Here is a 19,731-nt window from a genome sequence, read left to right on the forward strand (position 1 = left end):
TTAGATTTTTGCCTGGCGTTTGATTTTAATCTATTGCCTGTGAGAGAGGGACGTCTTCCCCAGCAGGACGTGACCTAAAGTTTTATTTCAGTATAAGGGGGGAAATAGTGAGAAGCGCTTCTTAGTGTTGGATCTAAATGTACACATGAATAATCATAGCCTCCTATTCCTTCTGTATTGTAATTGTACTGTCCCCCTTTATAATGTTAAGTGCTGCATGAACTGTTGGCGCTATATAAATCCTGTATAATAATTCTAATAGCAATTCATATTGTTAAGATTCACAAGGCAGCAGTGATTCAGAACAGGAGCACAGTGAACCTGAAGACGTGGAATGTTATAAGGAAGAGTCACCGGGATCTGCAAGCACTAGTACATCTTCATCTGCTTCTCCATCTCAACCATCACAGTCAGGTCTGTAGCTAACCTCACCAGTGTAGTTGCATGTGTATAGGGATGCAAAGCTGCGTGTAGATGTGTTTGAAATGTCAGACCAGTCCAGCCAATATATATATATATATATATATATATATATATATATATATATATATCTCATTTTTTTTATTTTTATTTTTTTTTTTTGCTGTGTGTGTATTTCATTTCTATTATACATGTCTTAAAACGTAATTCAATATATCCTGCAGCAAGTTTAAAACAGAACACCAGGAATCCAGCCACTTTGTAAAATATGTTGGCTTTCTATGAGGTATGTCCAGTGAGGTGCATGCCACCTCCTGGACTTATCTCTCGTATTTACAGCTGACTATTTTATGAGGCACTGGGAGTACTGCTATTGAGAGACCCTATCTTCTCATACAGACTAATTGGGACACTATTTTTTACATTATATCTTTACATTTGTGGTGTCCAAGGAACATTTCACCCGTTTACTGATATTGAATATACTGTATATGCCTAAAAGGAGTTCCTTTTTTATAGTTTAGACATGGCTTGAAATCTTTATGCAATATCTGTTCAGCGCAGGTGAAATCCCAGATGCTAAGAAAATTCGGGCAGCTCGCAGACAGCGGAAACGGGCGCGGACAAAAGGAGATTTCATATCGTTGCATGTGCCTCATGAAGCCTCAGATTCCAGCCAGTCTAGCCAGTCAGAAAGCGACAATGAGCTGGATGATCATGAGAGGAGGATCAAGTTTACCCCTGGGGTGAAAACTTTAAATGAGCAGATGGCTGAAGAAATGGGTAAGATTCCTGCTGCATGTACCATACACAAGTGATCACAGTTTTCCTCTCTATTAAAGTAAAACTAAAATAATTTTGGATAGAGTAAGGTTCACACTGCTGCGACATGGGATCTGTCTTGTAAGACCCAAAGTCGCTTGACATGTCAAATTTAATGTTTCCCTATGAAAGCTGTCTTAACTGATACCATCGTAAGATTTTTGCCATCTTATCTCATTTGGGAGATTTACCTTTACTTCCTGTCCCATAGCCAAAACCGGAAGCAAGAAGAAATCTCTGCAAATTAATGAAATCTCTTTGAGTCCGCCAAGTCACCAAAACTAGTGTCCCCATTGGAAGATTGTCCTGCTATTACTTTTTTCGGGACAGCCCAACATTTGGGATTTTCTTTCACTTTCAATGAAGATGAAAAACAAGACAAATAGAGAAGGTGAACCTCCCTAATAAGGGCCCAGACCACAAAAAAAAACTGATGGGTGTTCTAATCCATCTCTCCTCTAGCTAAAACTACAAAAAAAGTTTTGTCTTTTTGTTGTACTTTAAGTGCAAAAGAAGCTACTGGAATTCTACTGTTGTCCAAAGTCCAAAAAAAAAAACGGTTTGTTTAGAGTTGGTGAGGCTGAAGCAGTAAACTTATAAAGCATGGTTGGCCAAAGCTTTTTGTTTTTGATAGGGGATGGATAAGACCCCTATTAGGCCCCTTTCACATGGGGTGGACTCCGCCAGCTCAGCGGGGAATCTACCCGCTGATCCTTACTGAGCAGGCAGGTGGCTGGTCTGTGTCCACTCTGCTTATGCAGAACAGGCACAGCCTGCTCTCCTCTATGGACTACCTGTTCTAGTCCCAGTTCACACATATGCGATGCGGGAACCCTACGAATCCACTGCGGTTTCTTCCCGCATCGCATTCAACTCGTAGGCAGTTCACACTGCCATATGGGAATCGCTGGGGGTGTCAATACAAAGTTAATGATACCCCCAGTTCGCATATCACAGTGCAAACTGTCAGTTTGGACATGAATTGGATCGCATAGGTGTGAACACCCATGCGATCCGATTCTGGTGCGGACCCAAAAAAAGGTCCTATGCGAGTTGTGTCCGAATGTGATGCAAATTCAGCCATACAATCTGTATGGCTGAATTCGCATCGCACAGACATTGCATGTGATTTGCAAAGCAGTGTGCTCCGAATCACATGCAATGTCTGACATCGAATATATGTGAACCGGCTCTTACTCCTGACTGCCATCCAATCCGATACCCATCTGTCTGTTTTTAGCAGATAGGATCGAATGTTGGCAGGTGTCAACGGACACGTTCATTGACGCCTTCCGCTCCATAGACGGCAATGGATGGTCCGATCAGGTCTACCTGAAAAAATGAAAGGTGGATCCGATCGGTCTGCCCATGTGAAAGGACCCTTACGGTTGTTTCACTTCCTGTGCCACAGGCATGGCAGGTGGAAAAAGGATATCTCTTCACAGCTAGAGAATATCCCCTTTCAGATAATTGTCACCTCTTGACCACTTTAAAATGTTAGATTTCCCCTCACTTTTTGTACCTCAGACAAAGATCTCCAGGACCAATAGTGTGGATGAACCTTCCCCATAGGAATACAGGCAAAAACTTGAATTGGAGTTTAAATAAATATTCCATGTTTAAAGGGAGTGTGAAAAACAAATACATTTACTTCCTGTTGATTGGCAAGAAACATAGCCCATAAGTTCAGCTGTTTAACCAACATATCCTGTTTGTGTCTGGGGTACTGGTGCTCAGCAGTGCTGTTTGACATTTTCTTTTAGGTGTTGTAGTTCAGGTTCAGGAACCCATGAAAACTGAAGATATTTTAAATTACATTTTGCCAAACAAAACCCAGTATTAAATACAGTACACTGTATGTATACATGATACAACCGGCTAAATCTTCTGGATAAAGTAACGCCTCTTGCACATCATACTCCGGTTTGAGCATCTACTTTTTCAGACTTTTTTTTTTTTTTATGTATTTACAAGCTTTTTCGCGTGTATGCATTTTTGCAATTGCGCTTGCAAATGCACGAAAGCGTATTCTCGCGTTCTTGTTCTGCATAATATGTAAATGGGCATTTGCTCACATTTCTGCACATAAGGCGTAAATAAATGACCAATAAAGCAGATTTTTCTTTCTTTTTTTTTCTTGTTTGCGTCTGTGTACATGGGCACATTACAATGAATAGGCTGTATTTTAGCTCAGTCAAAAAAAAAAAAGGAAGCTGTGCTGAGTTTTTTCAAGCTGCAGTGTTCAAGAAGCCTTAAAGAACATTTATCTAAAAATAATAAAGCTTATCTTCGAACATATACAAAAAACAAACATAATCATGCCTGATAGGGACAATCCTTTTCAACTTGTGCACTTATTGGTTATTTTGCCAAATTATACACTTATTGGTTATATTGCAGCAGTAGCCAAATTGCTGATCCATTTTAAAGCCAATGTCCTATCTTCCAGGTTGTCTTCTTATCAAGTATCGGAAAACTCATAGTTGTGTAAAAATTCCTGATCCTTCAAAGCCTTTTCTGTACAAGTTGACTTCCTGGCCATGGTATTGCTCATAGAAAATAGTTGCGTTTGATTGCTGTAATGCCTGGAGTCGGTCACCCTTTTTACCTGATTGTTGCAGGAGAGGATACCAATCCATAAGGAATAAAGTTGCTAACATGAGGCCAGTGTCATGCTAAATAATGCACATACTGTAGTGGTTACAGCAGAGTAAAAAAGCACATAAACTGTTTGTGTTGCAGCATCGAGCAGTGACTCGGGCAATGAAAACCAAGAAGACGATGATGAGCAGGACCGGTGGGAAGAGCAGCAGATAAGAAAAGCTGTCAAACATCCACAGGTCTGCATTTCACCTTTTCTATACCCGATGAACTGTTTATTACTTGTTTCTAATTATCTGGTGTGAAGTATTGCAGCTGAGAGTTTTCACGGAACTAGATTCACTCAGAAACATACATGTAGGGCTCCTGCCCATTTTTAGTCATCGACAGAAGTGCCTTTACACAAGGTTTACCCTTGAAGAAGTTCTCTGCATCACACAGATACAAAATAAGTGTTCAGCTTCCTGGCTGTTAGGTCTGTCTACTGACATAAGCAGACACTCAACCACAGGCCACCCCCCTCTCCGGACGAACTGCATTGAACGGTGAGTGTGGCCAAATTAATCAGTGGGAGGATCTTAAAGGGAGCAATAAATACCAGGAGTGTGTTATGTGCAGAGTTCAGGGATATGCTTTATAGAGTACAGAAATCAGGGGTGTGCTACGTACAGAGTGCAGTTTTAGGGGTGCGCCATGTACATAGTGCAGCTTACCACAGGATGCCCCCCCACCCCACACTGCACCTGCATCTCCCTTGTCGCTGCCATAAGTGTAGGGATCTGTGAGGACTGCCGAGAGAAGAAGCAGAAGGTTTCTGTATTTATAAGTGACAGTGGGGAGCGAGTACCGGAGTTCCACCGCCTTCCAGCTGAAAAAACTCTTGGGTTTGAGGGCCACATGAAAAGGCCTGGCAGGCCGGATTTAGCCCGTGGGTCTTGTGCTTGACACATGTGGCTGGACCCTCAGCCTGCTGTAGCACAGACTGAACTTTTCCCTCAGATGTCGACCTGGTCAGAGTGCCTGTTTACAAAGCCAGACAGACTTGGACACCTGCTCCTTGTACATCTGTGGACACGTGCTGCTCCTGCAGCAAATAGTCTCCTGAAAAGGTAGTGCTTACTAAGTCAAGGATGCTCCCTTTTGTGGACATCACCCACTTGTCTCCAGTGAGTCTCTGGCATGATCAGGGACCCCTTTGCAGCTGAACCAGGCTCTTTTTCTTTCTGCAATAATAGACCATTCGTTTGTCACATGGGTTTGTTCTTTAAAAAATTTTTTCAAACTGTCTTCCAAGACAGCCCATGAGATAAAGGCACCTCCTCCAACAGGAACGCATCACCAAATACACTACAACCATTTCAGCTCCGGAAGATTCACCCCTCGTTATGACAAGGCCATTTTTACACAGCACTGCGTTACTTTGACTGACAATTTTGTGGTCATGTGATACTGTACCCAAATAAGCGTATGTTGTCGTCTATTTGTGGTTAAAAAAAAAAAAAAAAAAGTTTTCTTTTGGTGGTATATGGTCATCCCTGTGTTTTTTACTTTTTGCTCTATAAGCAAAAAAACCTATCCAATAAAAAAAAAATGTAAAAAAAAATCTAATTTCTTCATAGGTTTAGGCTAATATGTATTCTGCTACATATTTTGGTTTGCGCAAAAGTTATTGCGTCTACAATCTATGTATATATTGATGTACTTTTTTATTTATTTTTATTTTTTACTAGTAATGGCGCCAATCAGCGACTTATAGCGAGACTGCGATATTGTGGCGGACAAATCGGACACTGACACTTTTTTGCGAACCAGTGACACCAATGCAGTGATCAGTGCTAAAGAAAATATGCACTTTCACTGTACTAATGACACTGACTGGAAATTGGTTAATATCAGGGTTGGTTAAAGGGTTAACTGTCTGCCTAGCTTGTGTTTTCTTACTGTGGCGGAGGTGCTTTTCCTAGAGAAAGGCATGGATCCATGTTCCTGTTTTGCAGAAACACAGGATCCATGCCTTCTGTGCCGACAGAATGGCAATCTACCTTGTTTACATAAGAAGATTGACGTTCTGCCTGTGTACAGAACGATCGGTGGGTGCCGGCGGACATCGGGTCTGCAGAACCGACAGATCGGCTCCCGCTGTGTATGATCACAGTGGGAGCGAGCTGGCGGTGGCGCGCATTCGTGCCTGCGACCCTGATGTCCGGGCTCGCGTGTATATTTATGTGATCCTGCGCACAGCCGCCACCCTATAGCAGTAAAACTCTGCTATAGGGTGGTTGGCAAGTAGTTAAAAGGAAGTCCCTCAGTTTTTTGGTTTCCTCCAGGCGGATTAGATGCATTCACCTGGAACTTGGGTGAGGTAGGCTTCTGTTTTTCTCGCTATCCTTTTCTTCCACCCACTGCTTACCTACCTGGCTTCACTGGGAGTAGCTAGTAACATTTTCTGTGAGATTACCCTCCAAGACCCCTTTTCAGTACAGGAAGGAAGTGGATTATCTCCTTCTGTGCCTAGGGACGGCCATGTCAAATTCAAGCAGTATATATAAGCTTTAAGATCCTGGCGGTACAACTTGTTTTTTCTGTCAATACAATTACAAACATTTTATGAAAGTAAACTTTTAAGTTATGTGTACCAGGAATATAAAATAAAGGCCTGCAATTAGCAAATGTACTGAAAAGTATTTGCTTTTATTAGCTTGTTCCCACTGGCTGTACGCATATATATAGCAGCTGGGTGGGCTTTATTGCCAAGCCGCTGTACATATGCGACCATGGGAAACAGCTTTGCTGTATTGAGAGCAGGTTCACTGCATGCTTTTAGCACATTAACTGAGCTGTCACAGGCAAATATGCATCAGGAGCTTCCGATCACTCTCAGCCAATCGCATCAGTCACATGATCAGAAAGCCCACCTCCTCCTCCCAGCAGATCCTCCTTAAGGGCTGGAGGGGGGGGGGGGGCAGCGGCAAGGGGTTAATCCAGTATTTTTATGTGATTGTAAGCTATACAGTGAAACAATTATTCTCTTATTTTAGTAGAGTTATAAATTCTTGTCTTTCTTCTGCTAGGCTATGAGTGAGCATACCCTGCGTGGACACAATCGACCTCAAGTAAAAAGACATGTAGTGCCAAGGCTGCCACCGGTCACTATGGAGGACATAAAAAAGAAGCTGACAACAAGGTATTTTTACATCATATCTTCTAATTTAAAGGATAAGTGCACTTTAAAACAATGTGCATTTATTCCTGTGCCCCCTTTTACCCTGATGATTTTGACCCTTTACCCTCATCCACTCTCCCGCTCCATATTACCCCCATTCAACAAGTGTGTACTTCTTGCATCGGGGCATTACAGCCCCATAGGCTTCTATGTTGTCTTTACTCTTTGTGTCAAGCCTTAGGACGCTGCCCATTTAAGTCTATTAGGCTATAATGAGCAGGACCACAAAACCTGCTGGATATAAAAATTACTAACGACCGTCATATTGAGGTAAGTATACACCTATGGAGGAGAAAGGTGGGTTCAATTAGGTCAGGGTAGAGGGACTAAAGGGATGATGGCACTTTATTTCCGTAGTGATTTATGAGTACAGGCTTACTTAAAGCGAAGTTGGCAAGATAGAAAAGCATGGATAGATGGAGAATCAGAGTTGTAGAAGAAGTGCAAATCCCCAGCTGCTTGGACCTTTCCTTGTGGTAGCACTAGAGAATTTTTACCAGAATAGGGGCTGCAATTCTACATTTGATCTTGAATTCCACTTGGAGTGAAATTATCAAGCTGAAATCTCCACAGTTTTTAGTAGTACTCCAATGAGCTTAGCACTTTTGTATGTAAAGGTTTAGACCTCTTTGTTTTGGGTTTGACAGACAGAAGCTCAATGAAAAGATTCTCCAATGAACTTTCCATTGAAACTGGAATTTTTTTGGAAGCCGTCAATATTCACTATAATTTTTTCCTTCTTTTTTTCTTGCTGTTTTCCCAGAATAGCCTCCATTCAGGAGGTGTATCGCTCTCATCTGCTTGAAAATGAAAAATATACACATGACCTAGAGAATTCTAAAAATGTACTTGAAAAACTGGAAAGGTCATCAAGTGAACAGAGTTTTACATTTTTCAAAAAGATGAAGATTTATGTGGAGAATTTTGTTGATTGTCTTAATGAAAAGGTAGGTCACTGATGGACTTCGAGCAAGCAATATACAGTGGGTATAGAAAAGAATCAACCTCCCTATAAAATAATCACATTTTGTTGCTTTGCAGCCTGAATTAAAAACAGGCGCAGGATTTGTTTTATCCAGGTGTATTTATTAGTGCAACTTATAACACCCAAGTGAAAGCTATAACCCCAACATGTCAGAAAAAAAAATAAAAAACAGAATCACTGAGCTGGAAAAAGGATCACCCTCCTTGTGTCAGTGTTTTATTGGGCCACCTTTTGCTTTAATTACAGCCTTTAATCTGTTGGGGATGTGTCTCTATTAACTTTGCACATCTAGACTTTGCAATATTTTTCCACTCTTCTTTGCAGAACTGCTCAAGTTTAGTTATATTTGATATTGACTGTTTGTGTACTGCAGACTTCAAGTCATTCCACAGATTTTCAATGGGATTTAAGTCTGGGCTCTGACTAGGCCATGCAAGGACATTCACTTTTTTCTTCAACCACTGTGTGGTAATTTTTGCTGTGTGCTTTGGGTCATTGTCATTTGGAAGGTAAAGGTTCTTCCCATTGACAACTTTCTGACAGAGGGCAGCAGCATTTTCTCAAGAATTTGACGATATTTTGCCCTATCCATTATTCCTTCTATCCTGACAAGTGCTCCCATCCCTGCAGCAGAGAAACACCCCCATAACAGGATATTACCACCTCCATGCTTTACTGTAGGAATGGTGTTATTTGGGTGGTGAGCTCTATTGGATTTCTGGCAGACATATCGTTTGGTGTTGAGGCCAGGCCAAATAATTCAATTTTATTCTCCTCTGGCCACCTTAAACGCACCTTGAGGATTCTGAGGCCACATGGAAAAAAGTGTTAGGGTCAGATGAGACTAAAATTTAATTATTTGGCCTCCATACCAAATATGTCTTTTAAAACCTTGCCTTTACTATCATTTTCATTGTATATTAAAAAAGAATAGCGCACACATGCAAAAGAAAAGGCTATCAAATATGGAGACAATCCATAGATAATAATTCAATTTTCATTGAACACGAAGTATGATAAAGTTGGAACTAAACCCATATGTACAGTATCTCACAAAAGTGAGTACACCCCTCACATTTGTGTAAATATTTTATTATATCTTTTCATGTGACAACACTGAAAAAATTACACTTTGCTAAAATGTAAAGTAGTGAGTGTACCGTTTGTATAACATGTAAATTTGCTGTCCCCTCAAAATAACTCAACACACAGCCATTCATGTATAAACCGCTGGCAACATAAGTGAGGACACCCCTAAGTGAACATGTCCAAATTGGGTCCAAAGTGTCAATATTTTGTGTGGCCAACATTATTTTTCAGCACTGCCTTAACCCTCTTGGGCATGGAGTTCACCAGAGATTCACAGGTTGCCACTGGAGTCCTCTTCCACTCCTTCATGACGACATAACGGAACTGGTGGATGCTGGAGACCTTGCGCTCCTCCACCTTTCGTTTGAGGATGCCCCACAGATGCTCTATAGCAGTGGTTCTTAACCTGGGTTCGATCGAACCCCAGGGGTTCGGTGAGTCAGTCACCGGGGTTCGGCGGGGGGGACAAAGGGGCAATTGCTCCCCCCGAGAAAATATTACTGATTGTGAGGCTGAGCGCACCCCGGGAAATCAGAGCTGTGGTCGGGACGACTCACAGCCATTACACATAGACACTTGACACTCCGCCCCCTGTACCTCCCCCAGCAGGTTTCCAGCCTATCTCCTGCAGGTGCTTGCTGCGTGAGTGGGCGGGATGTACCTGACCACGGAGATCGCGCCCGCCTGGAAGAGGGAAGTGTGAGCAGCTGAGCAGAGGGAGCCGAGTGAATGTTCCTGGAGGTAGGCTAAGCTAGCTGTACATGGTGGATTCGTTTACAAGCACCTCTATGCTACGTCTGCTGAGTTACTGCAGCTTAGCATAGAGGTGCTGTTAGCTGACAGATGGAAATGCATGTCCTTTTCATTTAGCTCAATAAAGCATTGTGAATACCCCCTGGTGTGTGCCCTCCTGATACCCCATGGAATGCTCTCCCAACACCTCCCCCTAATGTGTGCCCTCCTAACACCCCATGGTATGCCCTCCAAACACCTCCCCAAAGTGCGTTCCCTCTTGACACCCCATGCTATGTCCTCCCAACCCCCCCCAGTGTGTGCCCTCCTGATACCCCATGGTATGCCCTCCCAAACCCCCCCCCCCCCCAGTGTATGTCCTCCTGATACCCCATGGAATGCCCTCCCAACACCTCCCCCCAGTGTGTTCCCTCCTGACACCCCATGGTATGTCCTCCCAGCCCCCCCAGTGTGTGCCCTCCTGATACCCCATAGTATGCCCTCCCAACACCTTATCCCTCAGTGTGTTCTCTCCTGACACCCCATGGTATGCCCTCCCAACCCCCCCCACCCCAGTGTGTGCCCTCCTGACACCCCATGTTTTAATGGTTTTGTTCTTTGTTCTTAATGGCTTTGTTTTTTGAGATACAGTCGCCAACACTTGCAGGGAGGCCCCAGCGAGATTTGAACTCGCGACCCCTGGTTTACAAGACCAGTGCTCTAACCCCTGAGCTATGGAGCCTTTTTTTTTTTTTTTTTTTTTTTATGGTTTTGTTCATTTTGTGCACCTATGTATAAATATATACCTAAATATATACCTATGTTTTGAATTTGAAAAAATCATATTTTTTTTTTTCAATTAAGAAGGGTTCGGTGAATGCGCATATGAAACTGGTGGGGTTCAGTACCTCCAACAAGGTTAAGAACCACTGCTCTATAGGGTTTAGGTCTGGAGACAAGCTTGGCCAGTCCATCACCTTTACCCTCACCTTCTTTATCAAGGCAGTGGTCGTCTTGGAGGTGTGTTTGGGGTCCTTATCATGTTGGAATACTGCCCTGTGGGCCAGTCTCCAAAGGGAGGAGATCATGCTCTGCTTCAGTATGTCACAGTACATGTTGACATTCATAGTTCCCTCAATGCACTATATCTCCCCAGTGCCGGCAGCACTCATGCAGCCCCAGACTATGACACTCCCACCACCATGCTTGACTGTAGGCAAGACACACTTGTTTTTATGCTCCTCAACTGGTTACCGCCACACACGCTTGACACCATCTAACCAAATAAGTTCATCTTGGTCTCATTAGACCATGAACCATTAGACCATGGTCTCATTAGACCATGGTTCCTTAATTCATGTCCTTAGTCTGCTTGTCTTCAGCAAACTGTGGGCTTTCTTGTGCATCATCTTTAGAAGAGGCTTCCTTCTGAGACAACAGACATGGAGACCAATTTGATGCAGTATGCGGCATGTGGTCTGAGCACTGACAGGCTAAAACCCGCCCCCCCCCCCCCCCCTTCAATCTGCAGCAGTGCTGGCAGCATTGAGGTGCCATGTTGAACTTCAAATGACCAAAATGAGATGGTGAGAGCGAGAACACCAAATTTAACACACCTGCTCCCCATTCACACCTGGGACCTTGTAACACTAACGAGTCACATGAAATTGGGGAGGTAAAATGGCTAATTGGGCCCAGTTTGGATATTGTCAGTTAGGGGTGTACTCACTTTTGTTGCCAGCGGTTTAGACATTAATGGCTGTGTGTTGAGTTATTTTGAGGGGACAGCAAATTTACACGGTTATGCAAGCTGTACACTCACTACTTTACATTGTAGCAAAGTGTCATTTCTTCAGTGTTGTCACATGAAAAGATAGAATAAAATATTTACAAAAATGTGAGGGTGTACTCACTTTTGTGAGATACTGTAAATGCCTATATTTTGAAAATCTATTTTTAGCCAGCATATATGGTTATAAAGTATTCGCTATAGTTATAATTTCCTTAATATATAGTGTATCTTTTGAATTTAAAATATACAGTGCGGAAAATAATTTTTGATCCTTTGCAGATTTTGTAGGGGTGTCCACTTACAAAGAAATGAAGGGTCTATCATTTTTTATCATAGGTGTATTTTAAAAAATGCTATAAATTAAGTTGCAGTTCAGTGAGTAAACTAAGTATTTGATGCCCAAGCAAAACATGACTTAGTACTTGGTGGGCAAGCACAGAGGTAGGACATTTCTTGTAGTTGGTTTGCACACATCTTAGGAGGGATTTTGGTCCACTTCCTTACAAATTTTCTCTAAATCCTTTAAGGTTTCTAGGCTGTCTTCTGGCAACTCCAAGTATCAGCTCCTTCTATATATTTTCTATAGAATTAAGGTCTAGAGACTGGCTAGGCCACTCCGGGACCTTTTGATGTGCTTCTTCTTGAACCACTCCTTTGTTGCCCTGGCGGTATGTTTTGGGTCATTGTCATGCTGGAAGAGCCATCTGTTATCCATCTTCAGTGGTTTGGCTGAGGGAAGAAGGTTATAATCCAAGATTTTACAATGCATGGGCCTGTCCATTGGCCCCTCAATGCGGCAAAGTCAGCTGTACCTTTAGCAGAGAAACCGCCTCAAGCATAATGTTTCCACCTCTGTGTTTGACTGTAGGGATGGTGTTCTTAGGGTCATAGTCAGCATTTTTCTTCTTCCAAACACAGCGAGTCGAGTTAATGCCAAAGAGCTAAATTTTGGCCTCATCTGACCACAGCACTTTCTTCCAATCCTTCTCTGAATCATTTACATGTTCATTGGCATGACTGTACATGTGCCTTCTTGAGGAGGGGCACGCTCCATGTTTAAAGGAAGAAAAATGCTGACTATTACCCTAAGAACACCATCCCTACAGTCAAGCACGGAGGTGGAAACATATGCTTTGGGGTTGTTTCTCTGCTAAAGGTACAGACCGACTTTGCTGCATTGAGGGGCCAATGGATGGGGCCATTTATTGTTAAATCTTGGATGAGAACCTTTTTCCCTCAGGCAGAACACTGAAGATAGGTCTGGGATGGGTCTTTTAGCATGACAATGACCCAAAACATACCACCAAGGCAACAAAGGAGTGGCTCAAGAAGAAGCACATTAAGGTCATTGAGTGGCCTAGCCAGTCTCCAGCCCCTAATCCTATAGAAAATTTATGGAGGGAGCTGATACTTCGAGTTTCCAAGTGACCGCCAAGAAACCTTAAGGATTTAAAGAAGATCTGTGAATAAGAGCGGACCAAAATTCCTCCTTAGACGTGTGCAAACCTAGTCACTAACTACAAGAAACGTCTTACTTCTGTGCTTGCCTATAAGGGTTTTTCCACCAAGTACTAAGTCATGTCTTGCTTGGGGATCAAATACTTACTTTACTCACTGAAATGCAACTCCATTTATAACATTAGTATTGTGTGTTTTCTGGATTTTTGCTTGATTTTTCTGTTTCTTTCATTAAGAATACACCTATAATAAAAGTTATAGACCCTTAATTTCTTTGTAAGTGGACAAACTTGCAAAATCTGCAGGGGATCAAATATTTTCCCCACTGTAAACCCTGCAGGCCTTTCACATCCCACTACTCATGAAACCAGTTGCATTCCTGAAAAGTCCCTGGGCTTTCTTTTCTGGGTAGTCTCTTCCACTTACAGCCAACCTCACCTGGAATCCTGTGCATGTGCAGTACTAGGTAGTATGATGTACATTCATGTCTATGACAGCTTATTGTGAGAGGACTTAGGTGACGGTTATAGAAAGTGACATCACTCCAACACAGTGGCATCAAAGAGATGCTGGGGCTGATAATTTAATGCGCATTTGTATCTGCTCCCTCTTAATAAATTAAAAAAATAAGAGGCTGCTCTACACGATTTGCTAGGTGCTCCACCTTTTGCACCATGTTGCATGTTTACATGTTACACACATATTTAGGGCGGCACATAGGACCCCTTATGCCCAAACTGCCCTTCCCTGTGACAGCTTGTGGCAGTTCTTTTTCCTGTAGCCATTGTCACTTTTGAAATTTACGTGGCTGTGCTGAGATCTATGAATGAATGAACTACAAGTCCCTTCTGCAGACAGACTTGTCATCCTCAGTCATGACTATTGTAATCACTGAACTTGCTTTGACCCTTCCTCCAGCTTTCTAATTGAAAGTCCGTACCTCGGTACAGACAGGGAGCTGGAAAAAGAATCTGCAGGAGCCTGGAATTGCACTGGTCATGGTTGCACTGCTTTGCAGGTTGATTTAAGAAAAATAATAATAAATGCACATTTTATGTACATTTATTTATTTGCCTTTAAAGCTTTCAGGGTGGGTTGCCATTTTTTATGTTTTAAGTGCATTTATTGCCTTTAGTTCCACTTTAAAGAGCCATTAGTATGTGACAACAGACACCTCCAGATACTTGCATAGTTACATAGATTAAAAACTCACATCCATTTATCTTGTTCAACCAACAGAAAAGGTTTTTATAAACCCTCCATATACTCAGTTGATCCAGAGGAAGGAAAATCATTGTCCAGCTTTTTTTCATGCCCTGGGGCCCCTGAAACTCCCCTGTAAAACTGTTTTCAATGAGTTTCTATGGTCAAAAAGCTGGCGTGACCCCCCCTCTTCTGCACCTATGAATTGTCCAGTGAGGCCAGACATCATAGCAATGACCCAATAGTAAGGTGCAGTAGCTAATGGGGCTAGCTTCCCAACCACAGAAACTTTTGGGAAATTGCATACTATATTTTGACAGGAAAGCTTTTAGAGGTGATTGCTATCCTATACCTTGGCTCATTCAAACCTTTGCACTTGTGTCAGGTTTGCTATTAGATTAAATGGTTTACTAATAGTTGGTATGCTTGTTTCTAGATTCATCGAATTAATGAACTAGAAGCAGAAATGTTTGAGATTTTGGAAAATCGAGCCAGAACTCTACTGAAACGCAGGCAGGATGATCTCCGCAATGAGTCGGTTGCAGTTCAGAAGCTCTCCGGTGAGTGTATTTGACCCATAACATAATGTCAACATCCCCATCCCTATCTTCACTGCCTAAGACATAGTGTTTGTTGTGTCTCTTGTATGTCAGGAAATGGAGTAACAAGTGATGTGGAAACATCCGACGACATAGTAGAAAAGCAATTTCAGGATTGTGAACTACGGAGGTAATGTACAAGGACTGCTGTTTTGACGTTGGCAGCGCTTTGAATTTGAGAGTTTGCATTTCGTTCTTTTTGCCTGCCTACAGAAGGAAGAGGCGAAAAAGGCGGGAAGAGACTGGAGAGGAAGATCACTTTGAAGGAATGTCCAGTGATGACGAACTGACCACAGACCTAGAGAACAGCATCCAGAAAAGTCGAGGTACCTGTGAACAGTAATGTTACAATAGGGACATTTTACTGATAGGTGCTAATCTCGGCTTAACTAAACGTGAGCTAGACCCTAAAACCTATGCACCCATAACTTCACTATTGGTCTGCTGTTATAATTATTGGCCTCACTGACCAATAGTGCCACACGGGTGTGAGTAGTGTCAAGCTTTGGTTTCAGCTCAAGTCAATGATTGCATAATAGAGTATCCAGAGTTTTGAACCTTCCGAGGCACTCTTGTAGCAATATAAAGTAGTATGTAGGTTCCTGCTTTGTAATGATGTCATATTACTGAATTAGGTCAGCAGGAATTCGGATAAAATAAAACTTCTGCAGCCTACCAAAAGAGAAAAAAAAAAGTTGGGGCTGGAGTTTACCCTGAAGCTCCATGTTGGGCTAAAACTATTTTTTATCCATCCATCCCTCCCTCCCAACCCCTCTAACCTTTCCTACTAGGATTTTTTTTTTTTTCCTCTTACCATATGAAACCAGATATTCTTAACAAGTACCCAATCCAGGTCCCTCACCATTGGCATTCCTGGGTGCATGGGATGGCAACTCCAATGGCGCTAATGGAGCCCAAGATCGCCAGTCACCCACAACCCCATTATAATGATGTCGTCCATTTCTGGGTCCTGAGAGGACCCTACCGGTGGACATTTAATTAAGTGTCCTTGTAATGCAGGCACCGACGTGGACACTTTCAGAAGAATAATACAAGCGAGGGCTGCAGTATTTGGATAGGGATTTTTTTTTATTTAATCTAGCAGTCAGATAGGCATGGGATTTAAACAATGCTTACAAGTAAAGGGTATATACTTGACCATATAACCATAACTATAACTTGACCATATAACATATAAAATAAGTATGGTGTATTTAATCTCCTTATCTAAATTAACAAAAATGCTGATTTGTCACTTGGAAGAAGTAAGTACACCTCTATATTTAGCATTAAATCGGATTCATCAAATTGGCGTCAGGTGTTCCAAATTAGTTGTCTATGATTAGAACCTCCTTAGGTTGGCTGGGAGAACCTGTCTCATTTAACCCTCAGATATTTAAGGTCTAGGGTTGTTTTTGCCATTTATGTGCGTAATCTCATCTTGCCAAGTTCGATAGAGCGCTCTAAGGCCCTAAAAAGAAAGTTATGGATGCCTAGAAGTTTGGCAAGAGATTTAAAAAGATTACCAAAATATTTAAAATGATTCCACTGTGGGTAAAATAATTTTCAGATTATGTAGATTTCAAACTACTGCTAATCTGTTCAGCAGTGGCTGACCCAGCAAATCTAACCTAAGAGCTGACCATTTAAAACTAAAGGAAGTCTTAAGGAACCCTGAAATTTAATCGCAGGATCTGCAGGTAATTCTTGCTTCAATTGGTGTGCGGGTATCTATAGTAAGAAAGAGATTGCCCCAATTTAACCTGCATGGGGAAGTATGCTAGGAAAAAGCATTTTCTATCTTCTAAAGAAAATTAGAGCAAGTCTATAGTTTTCTGGTGAATATATAGACTAAAACCTGTTCTTCTGGAACAATGTACTATGGACTGGGGACTTAAACATAGAATAGTTTGGTCACAGTAACAGTAGACTTATCTGGCCCAAACCAAAGACTGAATTTCAGGAGAAGAGCCTCATACCAACTGTGAAGCATGGTGGTAAAAATGCTAGTTTGGGGATGCTTTTGCTGCTTCAGGGTCTGGTCAACGTACGGTTGAGTCAACTGGGAATTCTTCATCATATCAATGTGTGCTTGATGAGAGTGTGATGCTATCTGTCTAAAGTTGAACCAGAAATAGATCTTTAAACATGATGATCTTAAAATCACTAGGAAATCCACCAAGGGATGGCTCAAAGACAGGAAATTAAGAGTTATGCTCTAGCCTAGTCAAAGCCCTGATTTAAATCCTATTAAATTGTTCAATTGGCCAATTTATGCAAAGGAACCCTGAAACATCTGGCAACTGAAAGAATTGAGGAGAGGTCAGAAATGTCAGTGTCCGAGACAGGTGGGCAGTTATGCAGAATTGTTATAGGAAGGAATATCTGCTCAAGAGGGCTATACCAGCGTCTGAGACCAAATGTGTTATTATTTTTTCCACAGGATGCCAATACAACTATCAACTATTTTGTTGAATAAATGATTGAAAAGGCAAATTTTCATTTAAGTGTGTACCCTTTTCTGTCTAGGCACTGTTTAAATAAAAGTCTCACATTTGCCTTGAAAAACTCAACAAGCTTAATAGAGCGTACTTACTTTTATTTACATGGTAGTATATACTGTTGCGACTGATTCATGGCTGATGAAGCAGTTCGCGATTACAAATTGCACTTATTTAGATACCCTCAGACTTGGCATGCACATTCTCAGGACAAACCGAAACGTATGAGTTAATGTGGCAAGTATCCAAATTACCTGATCATTTCTTTCATCTATGTTTTGCATAACAGGTCCGGACCATCCTTCTATGTCATTTCTTTTTTTTTTTTTCTCCTCTGCAGAAAACATCTTAGTACAGTGCAGGAGCATATTGGAAGATGTCCATGAAGACTTCTGCCGAGTGAAGAATGTACTGTGTAAATTTCATGAATGGCGAATGCGGTTTTCGGAGTCCTATTATGATGCTTACATTAGCCTTTGTCTTCACAAGATTCTAAATCCACTGGTCCGTTTGCAGCTGATAGGATGGAATCCTCTGGAGGTTGGTTTGCATTATTTGTTTGTGATGTCACTGCCTTAGTCATGTCAATTTTCTCCCATGCCAATAATGTCATAGCTGGTCTTTGATCGGTGCACTTAAGGCCTGTTCACACATAAACATGCAATAAAATGCATACAAACACTTGAAAAATGTGTGTTGCCTTCCATTGATGTGCATTGACACCCTTCTTTTAATGCACGTTGATAAGCGATAATATGCTTGTTAAATTACTGTGCATTTTGGAAGTTATTTCCTCTGACATCAAATCATTTTTATGGATGTAGTTTGAGAGGAGTGAGGTAGAAAGACAGAATGAGACAGAGATCAACACATTTATGTTTTGGAGATGCATTGACAAATGGGATGTCTGACATAATAACCTTAATGATTGTGATTGCACTAGCTTTACTGAGGAGGCAGATGAGGAGGTTGGGGCAAGCCAATCAGCGCTTTTAAGTGAATCCATTTCTCACACAGCGTGTGAGTGAAGGGCAGTTTTTTGAAAATTTATTTTGATTGAAAAATTGAAACATAGAACTACTAATAACACCTCCTATTATAGACTCCCCCCCCCCCCCCCTAAAGAAAAAAAATGGGGGGAAGAAACAACACACCTTCCATACACCTCGCTCTGTCATTCTCTTGTAAAATTACTTCAAGGGTTGATGAATTATAAGGAGTTTCCTACCAGGATTAACTATGTCACTCATCTGTTTCCATAAACCCTGCCATTGAGTCGCCTCACTAGCCAGATTTCCATTGCAAACTCTCTACTTCCCCTCTAAGATGGCTGCCCTATGGGTCCTTGTAAGGGCCAAATTAAAGGAAAGTTGCATGGATGTGCATTTACATGCACTGGGTTGTAATGAAAAGCATACATGTAGAATTTTAATGCAACTCGCCACACCACACATGACACCAATACTGTAGTGTAAACATGACACATAGAAAACAATTTTTTTCTATTATTCTTATTCTTATCCTCATCATACAGGATTTGAATAGCGCCAACAAATATCCTGTGTCCATGCGGTGACCCCCATTCTTCCAGTGCGGTAAAAAGATGGGTCACTATAGTATGTGTGATCAGGGCCTTATAAAGTTATCAAATACAACAACCTGTAAAATAACAGCACAGCTAAAGCCAAAAGAGATCTACGACGCAAGCTTAGTTTTCCAGGAGGGCGTCCATGGACGTCCTCCTGTGATCGGGCTGCTCGCTCGCCCCACGCTCTCTGTGATCACTGAGTCCCTCGGACTCAACTGATAACAGATCAGGGTAAAAGGCCAATCACAGCTGCCCTTTACCATGTGATCAGCTATGTCAAATTACAGCTGATCATGAACGTAAACACAAGCCGTTATCGGGTTTTCTTTCCTCACGCTGACATTGTGAGGAGAGAAAAAGAGAGCCGATAACTGGTCTGTGTTAAAGGAACATCGGCACTGATTATCAGTGCAGTCCCAACAGTGCCAATCAGTGTCACCCATCAGTGCCCACCAGTGCTGCCTCATCAGTGCCACCCATTAGTGCCATCTATCAGTGGCGCCTCATCATTGCTCATCAGTGCAGCCTCATCAACGCACATCAGTGTAGGAGAAAAATTACCGGTCTTCTAAATTTTATAACAAACTATGACTTTTTTTTTTTTTTCCCCAGGATTTTTGGTCTTTTTTCGTTTGTTTAGCAAAAAATAAAAAAAAAACAGTTGTCGTTAAATACCACCAAAAGAAAGCTCTATTTGTGTGGAAAAAAAATGATAAAA

At 41.8% G+C, this 19,731-nt stretch overlaps 1 protein-coding gene across 1 annotated transcript in view; it reads left to right on the top strand.

The window, feature by feature from the left end:
• The window catches only part of GCFC2 (GC-rich sequence DNA-binding factor 2), a 48,979-nt gene that overhangs the window by 7,208 nt on the left and 22,040 nt on the right, over positions 1-19,731 (top strand). Inside the window, exons 3-11 of the mRNA XM_082251376.1 lie at positions 280-414; positions 985-1,203; positions 3,985-4,082; positions 6,915-7,027; positions 7,830-8,013; positions 14,762-14,885; positions 14,979-15,054; positions 15,138-15,250; positions 17,766-17,965. Coding sequence (XP_082107502.1) covers positions 280-414; positions 985-1,203; positions 3,985-4,082; positions 6,915-7,027; positions 7,830-8,013; positions 14,762-14,885; positions 14,979-15,054; positions 15,138-15,250; positions 17,766-17,965 — 1,262 coding nt within the window. The remainder of the gene's footprint in view (positions 1-279; positions 415-984; positions 1,204-3,984; positions 4,083-6,914; positions 7,028-7,829; positions 8,014-14,761; positions 14,886-14,978; positions 15,055-15,137; positions 15,251-17,765; positions 17,966-19,731) is intronic.

This window comes from Pelophylax lessonae, assembly GCF_965119305.1.
Source record: "Pelophylax lessonae genome assembly, chromosome: 3".
Taxonomy (NCBI): domain Eukaryota; kingdom Metazoa; phylum Chordata; class Amphibia; order Anura; family Ranidae; genus Pelophylax; species Pelophylax lessonae.